General features: G+C 41.6%; 1 protein-coding gene across 23 annotated transcripts in view; it reads right to left on the bottom strand.

Annotated features, from left to right (window-relative positions):
• dlg2 (discs, large homolog 2 (Drosophila)) overlaps window positions 1-27,237 on the bottom strand; it is a 400,329-nt gene that overhangs the window by 12,090 nt on the left and 361,002 nt on the right. For 13 of the 23 annotated variants that reach the window (XM_014136934.2, XM_045693428.1, XM_045693429.1 and 10 more), the window contains 7 exons: window positions 21,623-21,779; window positions 16,704-16,806; window positions 15,539-15,583; window positions 9,278-9,392; window positions 9,013-9,189; window positions 4,701-4,773; window positions 2,095-2,191 (listed from right to left, as the gene is read on the bottom strand). In XM_014136934.2, coding sequence (XP_013992409.1) covers window positions 2,095-2,191; window positions 4,701-4,773; window positions 9,013-9,189; window positions 9,278-9,392; window positions 15,539-15,583; window positions 16,704-16,806; window positions 21,623-21,779 — 767 coding nt within the window. Of the gene's footprint in view, window positions 1-1,501; window positions 1,548-2,094; window positions 2,192-4,700; window positions 4,774-9,012; window positions 9,190-9,277; window positions 9,393-15,538; window positions 15,584-16,703; window positions 16,807-21,622; window positions 21,780-27,237 lie in introns of all 23 variants that reach the window. The other 10 variants (XM_045693435.1, XM_045693436.1, XM_045693440.1 and 7 more) reach the window with 4 other exon arrangements.

Below are 27,237 nucleotides of genomic sequence, written 5' to 3'. Positions count from 1 at the left end.
ATGTCAATCTGGATGAGTAAAGTAGTGAATAGATACTTGCAATGAAAACACTCTTGGTGTAAATTGTGACTTCACCATACTAAAAATAGGGATTGAGAGAGTTTATAATGCTTTTGAAGTGAATTGTGACTCTGTTGCACTATGCAAACAGGCTTTTCAAGTATACATTTTACAACAAAGAAACTCGGAGGTTCTTTTCTCTCGTCTGAAATTACAACCTGTGGATGCGTTTTGATTTAGAGCCGTGGCCACAAATGAGTGTACTGAGTGGATAATCAAACTACAGCTGGTAGGGACTGCCATATGGACCTCAAAAAGGAACCCTAGACCATCAGTCAAGTTATGACTATGGTGATATATTGGTCACTTCATTGCATTACTTGTTCATTCACTTAAATAATATGACATCAAATCAGATTCTTTAGTCAAAAGACTGTCAATATAGGCCTAATTTAATTTAGGTCATGACTATAGCTCGCAGGAGGATGAACACATTGTGCGCTTGTCTCAAACCTAAAAAACCCCTCTTTGCCACGATTAATTGATCCTTCTACTATAGCACACCAAGTGCCCTGCTTCAGTTTGAAGGCCTCAGCATAACACCTATAAAATCTATATGAACTGTTATCTGGCAGCTCACAGTTGGTGCTTCTTTGAGACGGCATGTTACGTTAATTGGTTAGTATGCACAAAACACAGCCAACATCAAAATTCCCCCCATACTAGCCATAGTTTTACTGTAATTGACACTTTTTATAATCTACTTCACATAATTGTTGCCTTTTTATTTATTTCATATGAAACTCAAGACAGTACTAACATGATTTTGTTCTGCATCTATTTGTACTCTGATCCCGGGATTTGGACTCAACATAACATCAATAATAATATATAATAGTTATATAAAAATAAGAGGAGAAAGCAAATGTTACACAGGTGGGTGTTCATTATTGTCGCAGTAAAATAAAAAGTTGTGACAGAAAAAGAAATGGGAGACAAGAACAGCTTTCTTTTCGTGGGATTCAACAAGGCAATGTGTCAAACTCATTCCATGGAGAAACATTCAACATGTACTATAAGTGAGATAATTAAAAAGCACAAATATACATAGCATTGACAGTAAGAACCCCTTAGCATGCCAGCCTAAAAAGAGCTGATCCCATTCAGATGACCAGTGTATATCCAAACAGATAACACCTGTCTGTTCTAGAAAGAGAGAGAGATTTACTATAAACGTACATTTATTTACAGACTTAAACACATTGTCTTTTTTTGTGTCATGCAAACAATCTTAATGTTAGGAGGTGACAGAAATGAAGACAATCAGGTCCCAAAGTGAGTCGTGATACTGCAGCATGCAAACAGGCTATCAAAAAGAGTTAATAAGGTAGCGAAAAAACAAAGAGGGAGGAAACAAGCCCAAACTCAAAAGGGAAATGTTTTGGGGGGGATGGGAGTTTTGTTTGACTGAGCAGACAGGACCATTCCTAAACCAACTTACTCAGCGTCTTTGTCCCATACCCGTCATCACCTATTCCTGGGATGTCCTACATGGCCGTCCCAAGAGAGCAAAGACAAGGAGAGAAGGCAAGGATAGCCGGAAAGGAGGAAGGAAGAGGTAAGTGGCATTAAAGAGGTGAAACGGTGAAATTCTGAAAGGCAAGATTGGTTAGTCCAGCTCAGATCATCTGTCTCAGTTCAGACACTGTGCAGACACCAGACGACCAGCCTAAACCGGTCCTAACTAGCTCAGCACCAGTACAGTTTCAGTTCTCTTATATCACCCCTTTCAGTAAAACTCACATGCTGTAATTAAAAATACGTTTATTTTTTTTAGGTCATATCAGATAAGGGGGGGAACATGATAGATGAACCCTGGGGGAAGTTTTGAGGAACCACTGGTGACTGCTCAGTGCTTGACAAAGGCAGATCCTGACTTGAGCTCCCAGATGCCATCACTCCACCAGAGCCAAGAGAGAAAAAAAAAGATAGGAGGGGGGCCTGCACACGTCGACAACGCACCTATGTATCACCTATATGTACCTGTGTCAGTGTTCCTGTATGTGTGAGTATGTTCGAGCCTACAGTACTTACGTTCGGAATCACTGCCATCCTGCTCACCCAGCTCGTTCTTGTAGAATGGGAACTTTCGTGTAAAGATGAGGTTCTTTTTACGCTTGTCATTGAATGACTGTGGAGGAAAGAAAGCATGGGGTGGGGCAAACAGGGAGCTCTAATTGTTGCCACATTCATGCTGACAAACCAACTAGCTGCAATATGTGGGACATGAAGAATTGATGGCGTGGTCACCAAAAATGTTACACATGACTGACATTACAGTACTGATGCTACACTAGCTGATTCATCCCTCAAAGCAGGGTTGAATTACAGTAGCCTAATCCTTTTTGAATGTTGTTGATTTTGCAAAGAAAATATTCAATAAATTAATCAAGACATTTTACAAAACTCTCATATTGTTTTACAAATTCAAATTGCAATAACAAAGATGCGGTTTGACAATAACACTGTCAAAATGACTCAATTTGTGATAGAGAAGCATTACACAGCAATATCTGCCATCATTTACTTCATGTGCCATAATTGCACCCGAAACATTCTCAAAACACTTGAAAATAAAACAAAAACAACAGAACAGGTGTTGAAAAGAAAACACACATAAATGCCGATATGTGGTATGCCATGCAGCAAACACGTTACCAGGATCATGCTATGAAATAAGGAACATGGCTGTGACACAAATGACTGTCCCAACAATCATGCAGGTTAGAACTTCGGGAGGTGGAGGGATGAGATCCCATGCCATGGCGGTTGGGAGTTCTAGGAGCTAAAATGATGACACTTTTTTTTTCAAAAAGGAGAGAAGTTGTGAGTAGCGCCGTTTCAGAAGCTTGGGAAGCAGCGTGGAGGAGACTGAAGGAATAGCAGTTGTAGTGTTTATCTGCGGCGGATACTCGTTTGCAGACATGTACTTCATGAATCCATTCTAAAAAGGTATAATCTTTGCAATGACCACCGCAACTGGTTCAATAGCAGCCTGAACCGCATGTGTTTGATACATTTGGCTCTAACTGTCAGCTGGAAATAAGCGTGTCCAATGGGTGGATTAAGGTGTGCATAACAGTTGAGAATTGTATCAAGTAGTGAGAGTAGTAAGCTGTATCATGTATCACAGTGGTTGTGGTTCTTACACAGGGGTATCATAAGGATCGACATACTGGCATATTTGTTCACGTAGGTAACATCTGTGACAGACTAATTATCGTGTTAATTTACAATTGAGAAGGATACAGCAATGCTACTACTGCAATGTGTGCTCAGAATATGTACCATTTCTGATATTACACACATAGGGCTCTGGTCAAAAGTAGTGCGCTATATATGGAATATGATGTCTTTTGGGACGCATACTTAGTGTCCTATTGCTATTAATCATAGCTGTAAAAGGACATGCTGTAAACGATGCATACAGCCTACAAAAAGTATTCACCCCTTTAGGGATTTAAACCTGATCAGTTATGCAAGTCACAGACTGTAAAATAATTATTGTATTGACACAACTGCTGGAGAAATCCTGCTTCTTAGCCCATTAGTGCTGAAAGTTTGGCCCAGAGCCACATCAAAATACAGGGACCATTTCATGTTTCAAAAGTCTGCTTTACAAGACACACATTCAGAGCTAGTTATGGCATTGGCATGGATACTTGCCCAACAGACAAGCTTATTCAGATGAAAAGGGTTCTGGGTAGACCCTAAGGCCATACAAATGTAATAAAATGTTAAACAGATTTTTTTTTTTTTCTAAAAGTGAGGCACGCAAGCAAATAAAATAAATACAAAAGTGGACCTTCTTGTTCAAATACTATATCGACCTTAGTTCAACACCTAGTGACCAAATCAAGAGATTTTAGCCTCTTTAGGAGGCTAAAAGAGGCAAAGTTCAGCCATAATCTAAGAGGAAGTTGTGCATTTTCTTACTGGAAGCTTGAGGACATTATTTTAGTTGCAATTTGTCAGTACAACTATTCAAAAAATGTTTTATTGTACTTTTGAAAAATAAACAAGAGGGGCATCTGTTAAACATTTAAATACATTTGTATGGCCTAACCCTCCAAAACCTATTGGAACCCTTTTAAATAAGAGTGCAGCAAATACAAACCAAAATCTTCTCTTTACTTGTAACATAGGTAGGCAAAAACATTGATGAACACGGCTGAATGTCCTGCTGTTATGTCCAAAATGGAATAAGAGTACGAAGTATGGTAATTTGGCTTCTGCAGAGGCTGGGAGTTTCATGAAATGAAAAGAATATCCTCTAATGCTTCATTAAAACCAATCTAATTATCTAATGTGAAATGTTATTTAGGGTCAGGGCTGTGAGGGAAAGCTGTCAGGGAGAGGGGCCAGCCAGTAGAGATGTGTTGATGTCTTTTCCACTCAGGCAGAGAGACCTCAGGCTAATACTATAGATGGCCATAAAAGACTATCACAACCTCTCCTAATGTGAAGGTAATCTGATTAATTTCACATTAATTCAGATAAAAACTAAGTTTATAGGCTACTTTTTCTACTCAACAACGGAATTTATTTGATATGTGGGTTTACAAGCATTTCCATTTCGGAAAATGTCTTCAAAAGTTAAGTTGACTTGCCAGTCCTTAGTATAAGATCTTAGCACTTACCGCTTTTGAATCGATTCCGGGTTTGGCATTGAACTTCACTGTCTTTAGACGTGCTCGTTCTTTCCTCTCAACCCTGCCAGTGCAAGGAAAGACACATGTAAAAAAAAATATCATAGAGTGGATTTTCCTGCAATTGATTTGCTTGTCATTTTGTGGGGCTTCACTCAGTCTACCAAAAAGCCCCCCCTCCATGGGGCAGAGAGAAAATGTTGCAGTTTTAAAGTTTAGTCCCTGAAGTTCTACACATTTCACCATGACTTACGCCATATTCATATGGAAGTCAGGGCCCCTGGGCACGTGCCTTGCCTATCCGGTCAATAATACGGACATAATGACAACAAAGTTTAGATAACTGGCTAGACTAACTTACCTAGCAATCTATAAAATGTTAGTTGACATTGGCTAATTGATTGACTGTCAGTAACTGACAAGAGGAAAGCTGCTGATGTGCTAAATTTCATGTTGTCTATTCTACTATGCTATCTCAACAGTAAGTTGAGACCCGACAGAACCCCCCGTGGTCAGTGGCCCTACACACAGCGCATAGGCAGAGGCGCTTCTGAACCTATCACACCTTTGAACTTTAGATAAATGGACTGGTAACTGAATGCTTTAGGCCTGGAGACTGTAGGCCAATATAATCTCTCAAGTCATATACCAATATATCTCTGTTCAGCCTTGTGTTCATTTCTCAGCTGTGCTTGCTAATAAAAGAGCTACACTGAACAAAAATATAAATGCAACATGTAAAGTGTTGGCCCCATGTTTCATGAGCTGAAATAAAAGATCCCAGAAATTTTCCATAAGCAAAAAAATCGTATTTCTCTCAAATTTTGTGCACAAACTTGTTTACATCCCTGTTAGTGAGCGTTTCTCCTTTGCCGAGCTAATACAGCCACCTGACAGGTGTGGCATATCAAGAAGCTGATTAAACCGCATGATCATTACACAGGTGCACCTTGTGCTGGGGACAATGAAAGGCCACTCTAAAATGTGCAGTTTTGTCACACAATACAATGCCACAGATGTCTCAAGTTTTGAGGGAGCGTGCAGTTGGCATGGTGACTGCAGGAATGTTCACCAGAGCTGTTGCCAGAGAGTTGAATGTTGCCTTTGAATTGCTCTGCTATTATTCTTGTATGAGGTATTATTGGTTGGGTTACCCCGTGCTGTAACGTGTGTTTAGATGGTGTGTCTTATCCTTTCTCTCTACTGGCTATCTGGAAAACAGGCTACACCCTAGGCATGGGCAATTATTTCCCATGGAGTGCCACATTATAATATATTTTTGCCATCGCGGGCCAGAATCATATTACAGGATTATACATCATGTGTATGACTGTGTTGACAGATATATTTACTGTAAATCACATCCAGATATGCAACTTATTTTACTTTTTTAACATGCACAGAAATAAACCACATCCATGTTGTCCTTTTGGTAGGTATTTTCATTATTAAACATGCAATGAAGTACATGGAGGGAAAAGTACACTGTGCATTCAGCACCACGGACAGAACTCTTGTTAACGGGTGTTTACAAAAACACAAGAAAGAGAGAGAGCTCAACATTACATTTAAACTACTCAATCAGCGTGAGGAGTGAAGTCTCTGATGGGCATTGACTAGAGGAGTGAAGTCAGGTATAGTTTCTGACGTCGCTATGCGCAGGATTGCTGAGAGGTGAGAGTCAGTAAGAGATGATCTGTGCCTTGACTTGTTATATTTCATCCCTGAAAATGTCTGTTCACATTCATAGGTTGACCCAAACAGTACAAACATCTGAGCATGACTCCTAATCGTTGGAAAGTTTTGTTCATCGAAAGATGCATAGAACCTCATCAGTGACATTGTTTTGAATAGTTCTCCAATCACAGCATCAGACTGAAGATCGATAGGCTCAAGTTGCAGGTCAGTGGGAGCGTTATCCACATTGAAGGTGAAAGGAGAGGAAACCAACAGCATGTCATTTTCCAACACTTTGAAATCCTCAAAACGACGAGAAAACTCACCGTTCAAAGCATGCAGCAGCGATGTATACTTCTCCCGTTGGTCATCTGATAGGGAACAGACTAGTAATGTCGGAAGGTGGGTGAGATTGTTGGCTTCTACTTGGCTGGTCAGGAAGAGTAATTTTCCTTTGAAGGCTTTGACAAGGCTGTACATCTGATGTGCAAAAAGGCCCGTCCCTTGTAGTTTGGAATTCAGTTCATTCATGAGGGCCATGATGTCCACGGCGAAGAAAAAAAAAAATCTGCCCACCATTCTCTATCTTGCAGTTGAGGTAAATCCACATATTTTCCTTTCATTTGCAAAAACTCAGCAATCTCAACTTCAGGTCCCACACCCTTTTAAGCACTTTCCTCAAACTCTCCCATCTCACGTTTGTGTGGTAGGGGAGATCTGCATGACCAGATTCTGTCTCTTCCAACAGTGAGACAAGCTGCCTGTGGTTTAAAGATTCTGCTCATGAAGTTGAACACTTTAGTGACTGTATCCACAATATGGCTCATTTTCAGAACACATTTACAGAGCGCCTCCTGATATATAATGCAACGCAGGAAAAGAATGTTCTGATCTGGGTTCAGCTCAGCTACTTGATCTTGTATTCCTTTGGTCACACTGGATAACTTCTCAAAACTCAGTCCCAGCTTTGCCCCACACTTAATAACCTCCTCCAATAAATCTTTCCCTGTGGTTGTGCTCTTCACTGACGACACTGAAGCCAGCTCCTCTGCGGTTATGCCTCGTAAGAATATCAACAACTGCGCCGTGTCACGTGCATCACTGCTCTCATCCAGGGCCAAGGTGAAATAGGTGAAATCCTTTACCTTGTCGTTCAACTGTTGTTCCATATGCTCTGCGATGTCCTCAATACGCCGTGTCACTGTTCGTCTTGGCAGGGAACATTTTCAAACAGCTCTTTCTTGTCGGGGCAAAGTATTGCTGCAGAGTCAATTAAACATTATTTAATGAATTCGCCCTCAGCGAATGGCTTGCTATGTTTAGCAATTTTGTGGGACAGTGCATACTGTAGCTAACGTTAGCTCTCGCAATTCCGTCGTTTGCTGAATGCCGTTTCGTGAAAAGTCCTTGCTGCTTTTTTTCAACTGAGAAAGCAACTCTTTCGATGCTCTTGCCCCCTGCTCAGAAGACATATTCCTATATTTCTCTGCATGCTACGTCTGGAAGTGTCGGGACAAGTTGTAGTCTTTCAAGACTGCGACGCTTTCCACACTAAGCACACAGCTTTCCCCAGATACCTCAACAAAGAAAGCATTTCGCTACACTCGCATTAACATCTGCTAATCATGTGTATGTGACAAATAAGATTTGAGAAATATTTCGATGTCCACTCTTGCTGGAACACCCTACATTCACTGTCTACTTTCCTTTTCTTTGGAAAAATTCATTTTTTGTTCGCAATTTCTAGCTAGCTACTATTTGTAACTGTGACGTGTGTCAGCCTGTCAGTCACTGTCTGTCCTCGTGTAGTTGTTTATATATACGTGCCTTTAAAATAAATGTCCCACAAGCGGTGGTAGTTAAATCATTACACAAAGGCGAGTATTCGTTGGGCTTTATATTTGAATAACAAATACGTTTTTCCAAACTTTACTATCGCAAATTCTTCATGTGATCTGAGCATGATTCCGAGGGCCATACTGAATCAGGTCACGGGCCACATACGGCCCGGGTCGGCTTTTGCCCAGGTCTGCTCTAGCCAGTCACTTTTGCTGATGTGTGTGTCTGGTTGCGGTATCTATCCTACTCTTTTCCTTTCGGCAGGGTTAATACCTGCCAGTCGCCCAAACAAAAAGCTTTCTTTACCCCTCTCTAACAATACCGCTACAAACTCTATGCAAAGGAGATGTGTAGTGCTGCATGAGGCAAATGGTGGTCACACCAGATACCGACTGGTTTTCTGTTTCATGCCCCTACTTTAGGTATCTGTGACCAACAGATGCATATCTGTATTACCAGTCATGTGAAATCCATCAATTAAGGCCTAATTTATTTATTTCAATTGACTGATTTCTTTATATTAACTGTAACTTAGTCAAATCTATGAAGTTGTTACATGTTGCGTTTATATTTTTGTTCAGTATAGCTTGTGTAGAATGAAGTATTTCTTGCAGTAAAATGATACACCCAATGTTATTTTTTATTGCGGGAACATACATTTTTTTTAGCATCTCTCAAGCAAATTTGCGAACAGGTAGGGACGTAAAAAGTCCACTGTCTCCCCGGATCAGAAGTTAGCCTTTTGGTCAACCACGTTACAGTTTAGTTTAGCACATCCAACACTCACCTCCTCTTGCTGGGGATGACCCCCATCTCCTCGCTGTCCCCATCGGGGGTCACCCTCCGGGCCTGCCACCATTCATCGTCTGAGGCGTTGATGACGTGGAGGATGTCCCCGTATCTAAAGCTGAGGCCTTGGCTAGGGAGGCCACTGTCTTTGGCCTTCTCATAGTCAAACTGTGCTCTGTGATGGTAACAGAAGGAGACATACTATTATATAATTATTACGGTAAATGCTATCTCTTCGGGATGACAGTCCAAAAGAGACCCACCTGACGTAAAGGGAGCGTTTCTGATTGGTTCGGAGGGATCCGGACCCAGAGCTCATGCTGTGGTTCATCATCTGTTCCCGCAGATCATGGATTTTGGCCTCGAAGCGCCCGTACTCTGCAAGGGAAAGACAACACCCAGGAGTACAATAACGCTCCGTTTTACACTCAATGTATACTGCCCTACACTGCAATGGAAAAAACGGGGGAATCTGTTCAGAACAGTAACCTAGGTTGGCCCTGGTCAAAAGTAGTGTACTATGTAGGGAATAGGGTGCCATTTGGGATGCATACGTAAAGGATTATTGTGACGTTTAGTGTGCATCAGTAAAAACAAAAATATTATATTTGTTTAAATGCTTACATTTCAATGGACAGAACCAATGTTTTCAACTGCTTTATATTGGTTGATGTATGTACAGTATTACTATGTAAAAATATCACTGATATTGGCATGTATTTTTATGCAAAAAAATATTGTAATAGCTGATTTTGTTTCCCGATATAAATGTGTCCAAAAGTTTTTAAATATATTTTTATTTCTTAAATGTAATAAGTTGAATGAAGACGTCAATATGCCTATCATAACATTTAAATGCTTTGGTAAATATTAACGATCCTTTACTGTTGCTTAGGAAGTGCATTCCCAGTGATTTGCCTTGTCGAATCTGTCTCTCGCTTTTGGACAGAGAACAGGTTCGATAATGGCAGTCCTATTGGCTCAGGGGGTAAAAATCCCCTATGTACAGATGAAGGATCAACTTATCCTCCCCAATCCAAGCCGTAGTGGGAAAAATGTAGAACTGACCCAAGATCAGCATCTTGGGAAACTTCACCTTACACTGTCCTATTGAGTGAATGCTCTGTTTACAGCTCTGAGAGTCCCCCTGCAAATTCCCCCTCCCTCCACCACACCCTACGCAAGGTGACATTCTCGACATATTGTACAGAAAGCAGACAATGTTAGAGACAGTGTCTGAAGGGCACATGCAGTACAGAAAGCTCAGATAGTCCTCTAAAATGTTGCTCTCCAGATAGTCGAAGCCCCATGCTTCTTCCCATCCAAACCAAACATCCACAAAAACCTAAAATCTTATTTAAATGTTACATGCTTCGTAAAACAGGTGTAGACAGTGAATTACTTACTTACTTACGATGCCCTTTTCAACAATGCAGAGAAAAATTGAAATCCATTGAACTCCATGCCACTTTGCTCCATCAATTTGAAACTTGTCATGACACCACCTCTATATAAAGTTTGGGGATGATATATATAAGATGCCAAGTCTATATATATAGTCTATATATATTATATATATATAAAAACATTGAAGCCAGCGGTTTAATTACATTTTGACCCCAAAATGCTAACATAATGCTAATACTATCTCATGAAACCTACTGTGATGGCATTGGAAGAAAGGCTCAAAGCCCCCTACCAGACCAAATAATCACAACGTCTCTGAAAGGGACTGTGTAGCTTTGAAGTTACTTAAATTATTTGGATGTGAGTCAGCGGTTGGTGACCGTGGCTAGGTAAACCAGCTCAAAAAGTATCTTCTTGTCCATAGACTGATTTGAGTGTAAGGAAACTAAATATGTCATTATATGTGAGATAATAATTTGGGTGAACTATCCTTGTAATAAAACACTGCTGCAGAAGTCGTATCTGAAGCCCTGGGCAGCCATTCAGCTAATGAGGCAGAAAGACTCACTTCAGCCTAAAGCCCACAACATACCTCGGTATAGCAGTCAGCTAAAGCAGGACTGAGAGCGCATGACCCAGTCAATCAGACTAACGTTTGGACGGAGAGAGTTCATTATTCAGATTGGACAAAAAACATCTCCTGGAACAGTTCACATCAGTAAGGTTCCATACAAAATACATGGACACAAACACAACAAATCATCCAAATAGGGAATCCGCGAGTCTTAAAGCCAATTTCTTCCCAGACACATGTAATATGCTTCCCCCAGGCTATGCCTTCAAGGAGAGAGATGAGGATGCACATTACAACCAGCAGAAAGACCGTTCTCAGCGTTGACATATTCAGGCATTGCAATACTCAGATGCAGAGAGAGAAAGAAAAAGAGAAAGATATTCAGTGATCTAACTAGATGTGAGGTTCTAATACAGGTCTTGTAATGTGTCAGAGGAAAATCGTGTCATCTGTAGAAAATCCTTTGAGTGTCGAAAGAGCCATTCCTTAATCTTTGTTTAGTTTGACAAAGATGCCAAGTCTACCGTTTTAATTTGAGATTTGTCTAATCTTGTTTTGCGCCACTTATAATAATAATAATAATTATGCCATATAGCAGATCCTTTTCTCCAAAGCAACTTACAGTCATGCATATGTTTTAAGTATGGGTGGTCCCAGGAATCAAAACCACCAGCCTGGCGATAAAAGCACCATGTTCTACCAACTGAGCTACTAAGGAGCATAATGAAAAACAGTTGCATCTGCAACCCTGAGCAGTCATGCAGCTGCAGTGCATTCGGAAAGTTTTTAGACCCCTTATTATAAAATGTATTAAATAGTTGTTTTCCCTCATCAACCTACACACAATACCCCATAATGACAAAGCAAAAACAAGTTTAAAAAAAATGTATTTGCAAATGTATAAAAAAAAACTGAAATATAATATTTACATAAGTATTCAGACCCTTTACTCAGTACTTAGTTAAAGCACCTGTGGCAGCGATTACAGCCTCGAGTCTTCTTGAGTATGACGCTACAAGCTTGGCACACCTGTATTTGGGGAGTTTCTCTCATTCTTCTCTGCAGGTCCTCTCAAGCTCTGGCAGGTTGGATGGGGAGCGTCGCTGCACAGCTATTTTCAGGTCTCTCCAGAGATGTTCTATTGGGTTCAAGTCCGGGCTCTGGCCGGGCCACTCAAGGACAGACTTGTCCTGAAGCCACTCCTGTGTTGTCTTAGCTGTGTGCTTAGGATTATTGTCCTGTTGGAGAGTGAACCTTTGCCCCAGTCTGAGGTCCTGAGTGCTCTGGAGCAGTTTTTCATCAAGCATCTCTCTGTACTTTGCTCTGTTCATCTTTCCCTTTATCCTGACTAGTCTCCCAGTCCCTGCCGCTGAAAAACATCCCCACAGCATGATGCTGCCACCACCATGCTTCCCCGTAGGGATGGTGCCAGGTTTCCTCCAGATGTCACGCTTGGCATTCAGGCCAAAGAGTTAAACCTTGGTTTCACCAGACCAGAGAATCTTGTTTCTCATGGTCTGAGAGTCCTTAGGTGCCTTTTGACAAACTTCCTTGAGGTGCCTTTTGGCAAACTCATGTGCCTTACTGAGGAGTTGCTTCCGTCTGGCCACTCCTACCATAAAGGCCTGATTGGTGCAGAGATGGTTGTCCTTCTGGAAGGTTCTCCCATCTCCACAGAGGAACTCTGGAGCTCTATCAGAGTGTCCATCAGGTTGTTGGTCACCTCCCTGACCTAGGCCCTTTTCCCCTGATTGCTCAGTTTGGCCGGGCGGCCAGCTCTAGGAAGAGTCTTGGTGGTTCCAAACTTCTTCCATTTAAGAATGGTGGAGGCCACCGTGTTCTTGGGGACCTTCAATGCGGCAGAATGTTTTGGTACCCTTCCCCAGATCTGTGCCTCGACAAAATCCTGTCTTGGAGCTCTACGGACAATTCCTTTTACCTCATAGCTTGGTTTTTGCTCTGACATGCACTGTCAACTGTAGGACCTTATATCGGCAGGTGTGTGCCTTTCCAAATCATGTCCAATCAATTGAATTTACCACAGGTGGACTCCAATCAAGCTGTATAAACATCTCAAGGATCATCAATGGAAACAGGACGCACTGGAGCTCAATTTAAAGTATCATACCAAAGGGTCTGAATACTTATGTAAATAAGGTATCTGCTTTTTTTTATACATTTGCAACATTTTTGAAAAACCTGCTTTCACTTTGTCATTATGGGGTATTGTATGTAGATCGATGAGGAAAAACATTAATTTAATCCATTTCAGAATAAGTTTGTAACATAACAAAATGTGGAAAAAGGGAAGGGGTTTGAATACTTTCCGAATGCACTGTATTGGTTTCCTTACCCATGCTTTCAGTGGTGTGCAGTTTTATAGCAACATTTCTGTAATTCTGTAACATTTTTTCCATGGCTTATGATGTGTCCGTATGCTATTCACAATGCAAGTGAATATCTGTGATTTTGTTGTTGTTGTTTTATGGGTAAATCATATTTTTATAACTTTATTGAGCTACACAATACATTTTAGACACTTTGGGATAATTTGGACATGAAACTTAGCAATCAGAAAAATGTATTTTTTAAAGAATGTATTAACATATATTTTTGAAAAAAAAAAACATTAATGGTATGTGCTACCTAAAGTTTTTCCTCTCTGCATGTACTTGAATGTGTCATGAATCATGATGACTTTTTCTCTGTTAGCCATATACTAAGCTTTTGCACCAATGCAATGTTGGTCTGTTATTTTTAGAAGGAATAAAACCAAACAAAAAAAAGTAGAAATGAATGAAGAATTAAACAGACAATTAAAGGTTGGCCTTAAATAGATAAATAAAAATATCTCTTCGAACAAAGGTTTAGAACATCTGGCCATTATCAAGCACAATTTAGGAAGAAGAGTGACATTTTTGGTGGGAAGAAAATGCAAAAAGGAAACTGCATTCAGTGAGAAAAGGATGTGTGGATGGATGGAATAGGATGTGTTGATGGATGATGTGAGATCATGTCTTACACCAGGAGAAAAGCACAGTGGGCATTGGTTTAGGGCTGTGAGCTGGGGTATAGTATCAAGACCTGAAAGACAGGCTGTGACTGAATTCTCGTCTCTATATTTACTAGAGTTGGTGCATTACAAAGAAACTAAAGGAGACACAACCTTTGTTTTTATACAATATATGAAATACTTAGAGCTCTAAATCCCCAAAACATGTCGCTACAACTCAACTCATCATTATTGGGACAAGCCAATTTGCCTGCTCTAAACTTTGCATAAAGAACTTTATATATTATGTTTTATTATTTATTATTTATAAACAGCTCAACATAAACAAAATAATACAAAAAACATGTATGACGTGAAACTATTTGTCGTGTTTTTCATTGCTGCAAAGGCAAGGGACACAAATTCAATAATGACCCAGGACATAATATAATAATTCGGTCACAGCCATATAGGAGGGGGGTGAATGGAAATGAGGTATGCATCTGTGCATGCAGAGTGAAATACGAAATACAATGTTCACCGCAGGCTGTGGAAGGGTAAAGTAGTGGTGGAAGGAAGGATTCAAATGTTGTGAATTGGGATTTGAGGTTCTGTTTACACTTGCATATCCAGCGATTCATCTTGCATCTTGGTTTAATAGTTAGGCGGTTCTGAATGATCAAAAGCGGTATTTCAACTTTCAGTTAAATCTTCACTAAGTGAAGAGGTTTGATACACTGCCAAAAACTCTCAGATACACAAGCAATTACTCAGAAGCAATTTATTTTATGGCACTGTACTGGTATTTCCTTTACATTTCCTGCAGTGAAGGTGACCTGCCATAATATGGAAGCAATTGCAAAGCTTGATGATTGTATTCAAGCAGTTATGTACCGTCATCACAATATAGGCTAAAATGAAAGGATTGCTGTCAAATACTCCCACGTTTCTTCTTTGACCTGCTATTGCAAAAATCATATGGAAAACAGAACTGACAGTCTTTAATTTGATTGTCACCAATTATATTGGCAGACAGTTCAGTTTGCTAGTGAAGGCAACAAGTACTTATCCGATAATACATTTCTATGAGCAAATGTGAGTTAGTATTGTTATTCAGAATTACTTCAGGGGTGGGAAATATTTGTCTCGAGGGCCACATCAGGATTTAGAATTTCTCTATGATTTTAGACATTCAGGTGTAGACTGAAGTCGTTTATCCAAAATAATAATTGTATCATTATCGGGCACTGGATACTGCCCACCCCGATCTGCAGTATGTGTACTGTATGTGTTGGTGTGTGTGGGTGTGTAGGAGAGGGGGTGAGGTAAGATCTTGCAAGATGGGAAGATGAGGGACAAAAAGGGGGAGGAGGGGCTGTCTGATACAAGGAGTTAGCCTGTGAATGAGCAGGGGTAAGTGGACTGCTCGTGACTGGCCACACTCCAGTGATCCTGCCCCCAAGACCCCCGTGAGGAACGTCCATGTTCAGAGCTGCCACTGGGGCCAGATTGCTCAACTTTGACCCTGGGCGCTGATCACATGGCACAAACCTGGTGCTGGCGAAGGGGCCCGGCGCGGGGAGCACAAAGCAAGTTCTGACGGGTGAGAAAAGAGAGCAGTCGTCAGTTTGGGGAGTGATCGTCAGCAGGGAGTCCTGTGTGCCAGTCTGTTTTTGGTCAAATCTCAACCACATGATTCAAGCAGGCACTTACATCCCCAGTGTCAAAACAGTCTCAAACTTCATACCCTTTACTGTTTCTGAGGATAATCTTCGGACAAACCAATTCAGAACATTACAATCTTCCCAGAATGCACCTTTACACAGTGATTCTGAAAGTCCAGGCCCATGACTCACTGTTACTGCAGTCATCCCCTGAAGTATCGCCAAATGCAATTGCTGACTTTAATCCAAGATGGCATGTCTTGGCACACCAATCAAAGCAACCCAGTGTGAAATTCACTTTTTCTGAGCCAATGCAACATTAAAAGCAGTGCTGTATTAATGAGGGTTGGGTAGTGAAACATTTTTTTATTTGATTTCACTGGACTCGCAGTGCCTGCATCTGAAGGTCAGTCTCTCAGCGAATGGAGGGAGAGAGCAACAGAGGCTCCACCTCTCACCACCCAGGTAGCTGAATTTGCACATTCAGACCAATGACATTTTCAAAATGGGACCACTTCGCCTACCCGGTGTTCCAGGCAAGTTAATCAAGTGGAAGTAGCCTTGGCTTGTGTGAGATGGAACGGCTCAGAGGAGCAAGTTTCTGTTTCTGTAGCTTGAGGCAGCTTGATGTACAAGTACACCACTGGACAGGACACAAGTCTATCGCAGGGCCTTACCCACAATCTATCTCCTTAATGCGGAGTGCCAAGCTGAGATGCATTGGGTCTAATTTTTACAGTATTTGGTATGACTCGGCCTGGGATCGAAATTCCAACCTTCCAATCTCAGAGCGGGAACAAGGCCACTGAGTTGGTCTTGTTAATCAAGTGTACCTATCACTAATGGCATGAGAGGAATTTAATAAACGGGAGTGCACTGCTTTATCGTTGGCTATTCAACAGAAAAGTTTGCTGATCGACTAGGAATGCCTTAAGATCGACCAGTCGATTGCAATTGACTGGATGGCGACCACTGTTCTAGAGTGTGTGTTGTCACGTGCCTTTCGCCTTGATCATGAAGCTCAGTGATTAACCGTTACAGCTGATACTCACCCTCGGGACGGTACTGGGCAATGATGGTGACCGTTTGGCCCGCCCCCTTTAGCGCTGCAGCCGCTTGCTCGTGGGTGGCCCCGCGTAGGTCGATGCCATTAACCTGCATTGACAAAGACACATTGATCTGTACATACATTTTCCACTTTGTACAACTGCAAACAAAAAATAACAAGTCAAACAGGTCCCTCCCTCCTTCCCTCTCAACCCATTAATCTCAACCCCTTGTGTGTGTGTGTGTGTGTGTGTGTGTGTGTGTGTGTGTGTGTGTGTGTGTGTGTGTGTGTGTGCGTGTGTGCTTACTACTCAATGCCTGTCTGACAGTGTGACGTGAAGAGACTGGGAAGTGGGAGGGAAAGTGAGAGACTGAGGGAAAGACTACGTGCCTGAGAGAAAGAGGGAACAAGTTATTCTTAGACATGTAAATCAGGCCAGAGCTGAAATGCACCTTAACTGCCTACTCTGATCAAGTTGCCAGGGCAGGGGCGTCAGAAAGGCTATTGTAGGGTGTCTCAAGTTTTGAGGGAGCGTTCAATTGGCATGCTGACTGCAGGAATGTCCACCAGAGCTGTTGCCAGAGTTTGATTTTCATTTCTCTACTATAACCTGCCTCCAACTTCATTTTTGAGAATTTGGCAGTACGTCCAACCGGCCTCACAACCGTAGACCAGTGTATTGCGTCGTGTGGGTGAGCAGTTTGCAGATGTCAATGTTGTGAACCCAGTGCCCATGGTGGCAGTGGGGTTATGGTATTGGCAGGCATAAGCTACGGAAAATGAACACAATTGCATTTTATCGATAGCAATTTTAATGCACAGCGATACCGTGATGAGATCCTGAGGCCCATTGTCGAGCCATTCATCCGCCGCCATCACCTCATGTTTCAGTATGACAATGCACAGCCCCATGTCACAAGGATCTGTACACAATTCCTGGAAGCTAAAAATGTCCCAGTTCTTCCATGACCTGCATACTCACCAGACATGTCACCCATTGAGCATGTGCGGGATGCTCTGGATCGATGTTTACAACAATGTGTTCCAGTTTCCGCCAATATCCAGAAACTTCGCACAGCCACAATCAACAGCCTGATCAACTCTATGTGAAGGAGATGTGTCAAGCTGCATGAGGCAAATAGTGGTCACATTTTCTGATGCACGTCCCTATCTTTTTTTAAGGTACCTGTGACCAATAGATGCATATCTGTATTCTCAGTCATGTTAAATCCATAGATTAGGGTCTAATGAATTGATATAAATTGACTGATTTCCTTATGTGAGGTGTAACAGTAAAATCTTTGAAATTGTTGCATGTTGCATTTATATTTTTGTTCAGTATAAATGTATTTGAGTGTTTACCAGCATTTGTAACTTGAGTCAGATAATTATCTGTACAAAACAAGTGAATCTGATATTACTTGTGGAATATAAAAAATACTTGCTTTACATATATTTTCCAGTTTCTTGAAATACTTTGCAAATGCAACCTATTTTGTACTGATCCCCCGTGGGAATTGAACCCACAACCATAGCATTGCAAGCACCATGTTCTACCAACTGAGCCACATCATCACAAACCACTTTATGTCTCAATGTACTCAATTACCATATTGTGTCTTGTTTTTCTTCATGGTGATGGTAAGTCTAGAGGTACAAACCTAGATGACCAGCCTATGTACAATACAGTAATGTACATTTACATTAAGAGGTTTGTAAGAATGGCAAATTAATACTGCACAAAAAGTGGTTGTTTTTTGACCAAGAAAAATATAAAATATGATGTGGATGTTTTGTGTCTTTGCCCATAACTTTGCACCTTGTGATGTACATTTTTTGAGGACAGGGTTTTGTTCTATCTGGATTCTATTCGAATGACAATCGCAGAGAAAGGGACAGGGCAACACTGTCACAATTCCAACTATTGATTCTTGCAAGAGCAAAGCTGAGATGCTGAATTATTTTATTTTTTAGAGCTGCTGATGTCTATGTCAGTCCGCTAATACTAGTAAAGGCCCAGTACACTGCATTTGTGAAAAAATATTTATTTCAAAAAAGGGTGTCAAGAAATGCAACGCTGTTGGGTTTTCCAAAACATTAGGAACACCTTCCTAAAATTTAGTTGCAACTCCTTTTGCCCTCAGAACAGCCTCAATTCGTCAGGGCATGAAATCTACAAGGTGTTGAAACCGTTTCCACAGGGATGCTGGCACATGTTGACTCCAATGTTTCCCACAGTTGACAGTGGATGTCAGAGCAAAAACCAAGCCATGAGGTCGAAGGAATTGTCCGTAGAGCTCCGAGACAGGATTGAAGGTCCCCAAGATATAATTTGGGTGTTGGACCATTCTTGATACACACAGGAAACTGTTGTGTGAAAAACCCAGCAGCGTTGCAGTTCTTGACACTCTCAAACCGGTGCACCTGGCACCTATAACCATACCCCATTCAAATGCAATTCTCTTTAGTCCTGCCCATTCACCCTCTGAATGGCACACATACACAATCCATGTCTCAATTGTCTCAAGGCTGAAAAATCCTTCTTCAACCTGTCTCCTCCCCTTCATCTACACTGACTGAAGTGGATTTAACAAGTGACATCAATAAGGGATCATAGCTTCCACCTGGATTCACCTGGTCAGTCAGTCATGGAAAGAACAGATGTTCCTAATGTTTTGTACAATCAGTGTATATAATCCAAAGATAGTGAAATGATCCAGGGAAAATAAATAAATAATGATAATATATATATTTTTAAATACGTATGAGGAATGAGACAAACATTGGAATTGTTGGTCAACATGTTGTTCATTTATAGCCTCAAAGGCTACAGGTATACAATGCCAGCATGTGTTTGCACCCACATGTGTATACTGTATGTTTGAACATACAGTGCCTTCGGAAAGTATTCAGACCCCTTGATGTTTTCTACATTTTGTTACGTTATTATTCTAAAATGGATTAAATACTACATTTTCCTCATCAATCTACACACAATTGGACATTTTTGCACATGTGCACATTCAATAAGTAGGCTATACGTTAATGACAGTAGGCCTATAAGGTGTTAGAAGAGGTTAACTTTCGATTTTGCAATGGCATAGGCCAACATTATTTTGGATTTGTGTGCCCATGAGAACTGTTTTCACGGTGAAACATAATGAAGTGTTACATCAGCATAGTTACACTTACAGTGCCTCTTCCGAGATCTCCAAGATCCATGATTCATTGCATTCTTGGGCACAGGGACCATGGCGGTCTTTCCACATTTTGTTATGTTACATACAGCCTTATTCGAAAATTCCCACATCCATCTACAAGCAATATCCGCTAATGACAAAGCGAAAACTGGTTTAATTTATTTTTTGCAAATGTATTAAAAATAAAAAAGATACCTTATTTACGTAAGTATTCAGACCCTTTGCTATGAGACTCGAAATTGAGCTCAGGTGCATCCTGCTTCCATTGATCATCCTTGAGATGTTTCAACAACTTGGCGTCCACCTGTGGTAAATTCAATTGATTGGACATGATTTGGAAAGGCGCACACCTGTCTATACAAGGTCCCACAGTTGACAGTGGATGTCAGAGCAAAAACCAAGCCATGAGGTCGAAGGAATTGTCCGTAGAGCTCCGAGACAGGATTGAAGGTCCCCAAGAACACAGTGGCCTCCATTCTTAAATGGAAGAAGTTTGGAACCACCAAGACTCTTCCTAGAGCTGGCCACCCGGCCAAACTGAGAAATTGGGGGAGAAGGGCCTTGGTCAGGGAGGTGACCAAGAACCCGATTGTCACTCTAACACAGCTCTAGAGTTCCTTTGTGGAGACGGGAGAACCTTCCAGAAGGACAACCATCTCTGCAGCACTCCACCAATCAGGACTTTATGGTAGAGTGGCCAGACGGAAGCCTCTTCTCAGTAAAAGGCACATGACAGCCGGGTTGGAGTTTGCCAAAAGGCACCTAAAGGACTCTCAGACCATAAGAAACAAGATTCTCTGGTCTGATAAAACCAAGATTTAACTCTTTGGCCTGAATGCCAAATGTCATGTCTGGAGGAAACCTGGCACCATCCCTACGGTGAAGCATGGTTGTGGCAGCATCATGCTGTGGGGATGTTTTTTCAGCAGCAGGGACTGGGAGAATAGTCAGGATTGAAGGAAAGCCGAATGGGGCAAAATACAGAGAGATACTTGATGAAAACCTGATCCAGAGCACTCAGGACCTCAGACTGGGGTGAAGGTTCACCTTCCAACAGGACAATGACCCTAAGCACACAGCCAAGACAACGCATGAGTGGCTTCGGGACCAGATCAAACATCTCTGGAGAGACCTGAAAATAGCCGTGCAGCGACACTCCCCATCCAACCTGACAGAGCTTGAGAGGGTTTGCATAGAATAATGGGAAACTCCCCAAATACAGGTGTGCCAAACTTGTAGCGTCATACCCAAGAAGACTCAAGGATGTAAACACTGCCAAAGATGCTTCAACAAAGTACTGAGTAAAGGGTCTGAATACTTATGTAAATGTATATTTAAGTTTTTCGAATTTGCAAAAATGTCTAAAAACCTGTTTTGGTTTGTCATTACAGGGTATTGTGTGTAGATTGATGAGGGAAAAAAAACAATTTCATCAAATTTGTAATAAGGTTGTAACGTAACAAAATGTGGAAAAAGTCAAGGGGTCTGAATACTTTCCGAATGCACTGTAAGTGTGTCAACATGTACAGTATAAGTACATTACTTTGTACTGTAACTGTTTCTCAGGACATTCTTGAAAATGGGACATCTCAGGAGTATAATCTTGTTCTCAAACCTTGTAGTACACTGCCAAATACAGTACATGTGCTTACCTGTCTGTTTGTGTATGTAGAAACATTACCAGTATAAATATCATTATGTGCGTCTGTAGGGGTAAACTCACCGACAGGATCTGGTCTCCCCTCCGCAGCTCTCCGCTCAGGTCGGCGGGCCCTCCAGCCAGGATGAAGGAGACAAAGATGCCCTCGCCGTCCTCCCCGCCCACGATGTTGAATCCCAGGCCTGTGGAGCCCTTGTGGAGGACCATCCTCCTGGGATCCCTGTACAAACAGGTCAGATAGTACATCAGCTCAGCATCCGAGTCCGAGGGGCTTAGCATCTTGACTGTCCGTCCGGGAGAGAAGAAAGAGAATCACACACACAAGCAGATAGACGCGGGGCCACGTAGAGCGCGCCTATGCACAGTACAGAGATGGCAGAGGCCCAAAGGAGCATTGTGCTCTACTTAAATCATTGTCCCATTTCTGACTGGTTTCCTGGAGACGAGGAGCCTGCACATGAGCGTGAGGTCACAAGTGTGCACGTATGCACGCACACACACATGTATGAAGACCGAGAGCTAGCATCTGCCACCAGCTCCCACTGGGCTAAAGTCAAATAGCAATCAGGACATTGAGGACACCTTCCTCAAGGACTCTTTGGAGAGATGAGACTTATTTTCCCTGTAGTGACACCAATCTACTCTGAAGGAGCACTGTCGCTGTCAAACCAACAAAATGATATAGTTAATAATGTATGTAAAGTAAAGCTAGAAGGTTCGGAGTCCCTTGCCAGGTGTCTTTTTGAGTTGCTTGAGAACAGTAGGAGACGGATGAAGTCTAGAAATCAAGCTATAGGGATAGATAGCAATGAGTCTCAGAGTAAGAGCTCTGATCTAGGACAAGGTCCCATGTAATCTTATTCATTGTGATCTAATGGTAAAACTGATCCTATATCAGCACTAATATGCTGAGATGCTTCATACTGTACAGTGAGGGAAAAAAGTATTTGATCCCCTGCTGATTTTGTACGTCTGCCTACTGACAAAGGAATGATCAGTCTATAATTTTAATGGTAGGTTTATTTGAACAGTGAGAGTGTCATGTCCTGACCAGTAAAGGGGGTTATTTGTTATTGTAGTTTGGTCAGGGTGTGGCAGGGGGTGTTTGTTTTATGTGTTTCGGGGGTTTTGGTTTATGTTCTATGTTAGTATATTTCTATGTTTGTTCTAGTGTGTCTATTTCTATGTTTAAGTTTCTTGGGTTGACCTTCAATTTGAGGCAGCTGTTCCTCGTTGCCTCGTTGCCCGTCTGGTGTTCAACCTTCCCAAGTTCTCTCACGTCACCCCGCTCCTCCGCTCTCTCCACTGGCTTCCAGTCGAAGCTCGCATCCGCTACAAGACCATGGTGCTTGCCTACGGAGCTGTGAGGGGAACGGCACCTCCGTACCTTCAGGCTCTGATCAGGCCCTACACCCAAACAAGGGCACTGCGTTCATCCACCTCTGGCCTGCTCGCCTCCCTACCTCTGAGGAAGCACAGTTCCCGCTCAGCCCAGTCAAAACTGTTCGCTGCTCTGGCACCCCAATGGTGGAACAAGCTCCCTCACGACGCCAGGACAGCGGAGTCAATCACCACCTTCCGGAGACACCTGAAACCCCACCTCTTTAAGGAATACCTGGGATAGGATAAAGTAATCCTTCTAACCCCCCCTTAAAAGATTTAGATGCACTATTGTAAAGTGGTTGTTCCACTGGATATTATAAGGTTAATGCACCAATTTGTAAGTCGCTCTGGATAAGAGCGTCTGCTAAATGACTTAAATGTAAATGTAAATGTAATTGAAGGTCCTATTTAGTAGGGGTGTTTTTCCATGGGTTTTGTGGGTAGTTGTCTCCGTGTATTGTCAGTGAACCTTACAGGACTGTTTTTCGTCATTTGTTTAGTATAAGTGTTTTTGTTTTTTTCAATAAAAGAAGATGAGCATACATATACCCGCTGCGTTTTGGTCCACTCACTATGACGATTATGACAGAGAGACAGAATAACAACAAAAAAATCCAGAAAAACGCATGTCAAAAATGTTATAAATTGATTAGCATTTTATTGAGGGAAATAAGTATTTGACCCCCTCTCAATCAGAAAGATTTCTGGCTCCCAGGTGTCTTTTATACAGGTAACGAGCTGAGATTAGGAGCACACTCTTAAAGGGAGTGCTCCTAATCTCAGTTTGTTACCTGTATAAAAGACACCTGTCCACAGAAGCAATCAATCAATCAAATTCCAAACTCTCCACCATGGCCAAGACCAAAGAGCTCTCCAAGGATGTCAGGGACAAGATTGTAGACCTACACAACGCTGGAATGGGCTACAAGACCATCGCCAAGCAGCTTGGTGAGAAGGTGACAACAGTTGGTGAGATTATTCGCAAATGGAAGAAACGCAAAAGAACTGTCAATCTCCCTCGGCCTGGGGCTCCATGCAAGATTTCACCTCATGGAGTTGCAATGATCATGAGAACGGTGAGGAATCAGCCCAGAACTACACGGGAGGATCTTGTCAATGATCTCAAGGCAGCTGGGACCATAGTCACCAAGAAAAGAATTGGTAACACGCTACGCCGTGAAGGACTGAAATCCTGCAGCACCCACAAGGTCCCCCTGCTCAAGAAAGCACATATACATGCCCGTCTGAAGTTTGCCAATGAACATCTGAGTGATTCAGAGGACAACTGGGTGAAAGTGTTGTGGTCAGATGAGACCAAAATGGAGGTCTTTGGCATCAACTCAACTCGCCGTGTTTGGATGAGGAGGAATGCTGCCTATGACCCCAAGAACACCATGCCCACCGTCAAACATGGAGGTGGAAACATTATGCTTTGGGGGTGTTTTTCTGCTAAGGGGACAGGACAACTTCACCGCATCAAAGGGACGATCTTGGATGAGAACCTCCTTCCCTCAGCCAGGGCATTGCAAATGGGTCGTGAATGGGTATTCCAGCATGACAATGACCCAAAACACACGGCCAAGGCAACAAAGGAGTGGCTCAAGAAGAAGCACATTAAGGTCCTGGAGTGGCCTAGCCAGTCTCCAGACCTTAATCCCATAGAAAATCTGTGAAGGGAGCTGAAGTTTCGAGTTGCCAAAGGTCAGCCTCGAAACCTTAATGACTTGGAGAAGATCTGCAAAGAGGAGTGGGACAAAATCCCTCCTGAGATGTGTGCAAACCTGGTGGCCAACTACAAGAAACGTCTGACCTCTGTGATTGCCAACAAGGGTTTTGCCACCAAGTACTAAGTCATGTTTTGCAGAGGGGTCAAATACTTATTTCCCTCATTAAAATGCTAATCATTTTATAACATTTCTGACATGCGTTTTTCAGGATTTTTTTTTGTTATTCTGTCTCTCACTGTTCAAATAAACCTACCATTAAAATGATAGACTGATCATTTCTTTGTCAGTGTGCAAACGTACAAAATCAGCAGGGGATCAAATACTTTTTTCCCTCACTGTTCATATACATGGCCACTGACCTAGTTGCAAAGTGCTGCGCTGTGGATTGTAAGTTCCCGCTTAGACAGATTGTTGTGACAGGCCTAACACTTATTACATAACAATAGATTGCCATCTACTGGAGGATTAAAGGAACGATTCAGTGATTTTTTTACATCCTTTAGCACCATACCACTATGTGTGAAAATGTCACCTTTGAATATGAAGTAAAACATCTGTGAAATACTGCTTTAAAGTAATTGGGTAAAGCAGTGGTACCCAAAAACATTTAAGGTGTGTCTCAAACCATTTGTGAAATAAGGTTAGGGTACGACATTGTCCGAGCATGGTGATTAGTAAGTTTTCCTATAATACAAGGGGAGTTTCTCAATTGGTTTAAGTCTGTCCTCTCCTCGACTCCTGCGTCCTCCTCTCTTCCTTGAACTGGAAACCGATGAGTAGTCGAAAAGTGTGTCAACTTGTTAGTAGGTGAACGGAGAAGTATGCTATTCTACTGACCTCCTTCGGCAGAGGTCACACAAGAGTATTCTCCCACCTGCTAGCGCGGAAGTGTTTTGAAATCTTTTGATGTCTCCTTGATTACGTTTTACCATTTTCAAAAGCAGGCGAGGAGAGTACGGAGGAGAGTACGCAAGGAGTCGAGCAAAACCAATTGATTCTCTCATTGCCTACCACAAATCTGAACTGTGAATAGAGCAGACAAATTCTAATCTGGACCATTTTCATTCTTTCAATCTAATTAGGGCTGGCACGATAATTGGATAATCAATTAAGGATGAAGACAGTAATGAAATTAAAATAACCGTCAAAACCGTTGAAATAAAGGTATATATATATATATATATATATATATATATATATATAAGTATATATATATATATATATATATATATAGTACATTTTTTCAATAAATACAATTTTAAACAAAAATAATATATCTATATATATATATATATATATATATATATATATATATATATATATAATATATATATATATAATTATTTTTAGTTTAAAATTGTATTTATTAAAAAAAAATGTACTTCATATTTAAGTCAGAAACTTTACCCAAAAGCGTAAAAGTAAGCCTGATTTACCTCTAACAGCCCACAGGAGGGAGGAGAGGGGACAAAAGTATAACCGGTTTTAGAATGTTGTGTCATGGAACGATCAGCTGACTGAAAAAGGGAAAGCCAGGCATTCAAAAAGATGACATGCGAGTGAGTTAGTTTCTGTGGTAACGTGATGAAACTATGTTTCTCCTTCCTGTAGCCAACTCAAACGATTAGAACGGCGACCGCTGTCATTTGGCTGACAAATAACCTTCCTCCAAAATTCCATGACCGTCACAGCCCTACCTCTAATCAGGGACTGCAGTACCAGCAGTAATCCGGACCCTCAGGCTCGGATTTGGAAACCCCTGCAATAGCGCATCTATAAAACAAAATAGAGCACGTAAAGTAAAAGAACAAAGCGGGGTCTCCGCCACTTGTTTTGGTATATAGCTGAGGGCAGGGCCAACCATCAGTGTCTGCATGGCTTAACCTACCAGCACCCAACAGAGCGTTGCTTCCAAAATGTAACAGTAGATGGCAACCAAACTCCAGATAGCATCTGAATGTCCTTTAATGTAGCACAAAAGCTTGATCTGAACTTGAAATGCAGCCATGTATTTGAAATCTTCTTAATGTAGCTAATAATATTGGTTGGGATGTAATTATATCCATGGAAATGGGGATATATACATGTTTTGTGCTTAGACCAGCTTTGAGTATACGCTGAGTGGGAAAAACATTAAGAACTAATATTCAGTTAGATGGACTCTACAAGATGTCGAATGCTTTCCACAGGGATGCTGGCCCATGTTGATTCCAATCTTTCCCACAGTTGTGTCAAGTTGGCTGGATGTCCTTTTTGTGGTGGACCATTCTTCATACACACGGAAAATTGTTGAGCGTGGAAAACCCCGGCAGCATTGCAGTTCTTGACACAAACCGGTGCGCCTGGCATCTACTACCATACCCTGTTCAAAGGCACTTAAATATTTTGTATTTTCCCTTCACTCTCTGAATGGCACACATACACAATCCATGTCTCTTAAATATCCTTCTTTAACCTTAACCTGTCTCCTTCATCTACACTGGCTGAAGTGGATCTAACAAGTGACGTCAATAAGGGATCATAGCTTTCACCTGGATTCACCTGGTCAGTCTTTGTCATGGAAAGACC

The sequence above is a fragment of the Salmo salar genome, chromosome ssa13 (assembly GCF_905237065.1).
Source record: "Salmo salar chromosome ssa13, Ssal_v3.1, whole genome shotgun sequence".
NCBI classification, from domain to species: Eukaryota; Metazoa; Chordata; class Actinopteri; order Salmoniformes; family Salmonidae; genus Salmo; species Salmo salar.
This window is presented reverse-complemented; position numbering and strand designations above follow the sequence as displayed.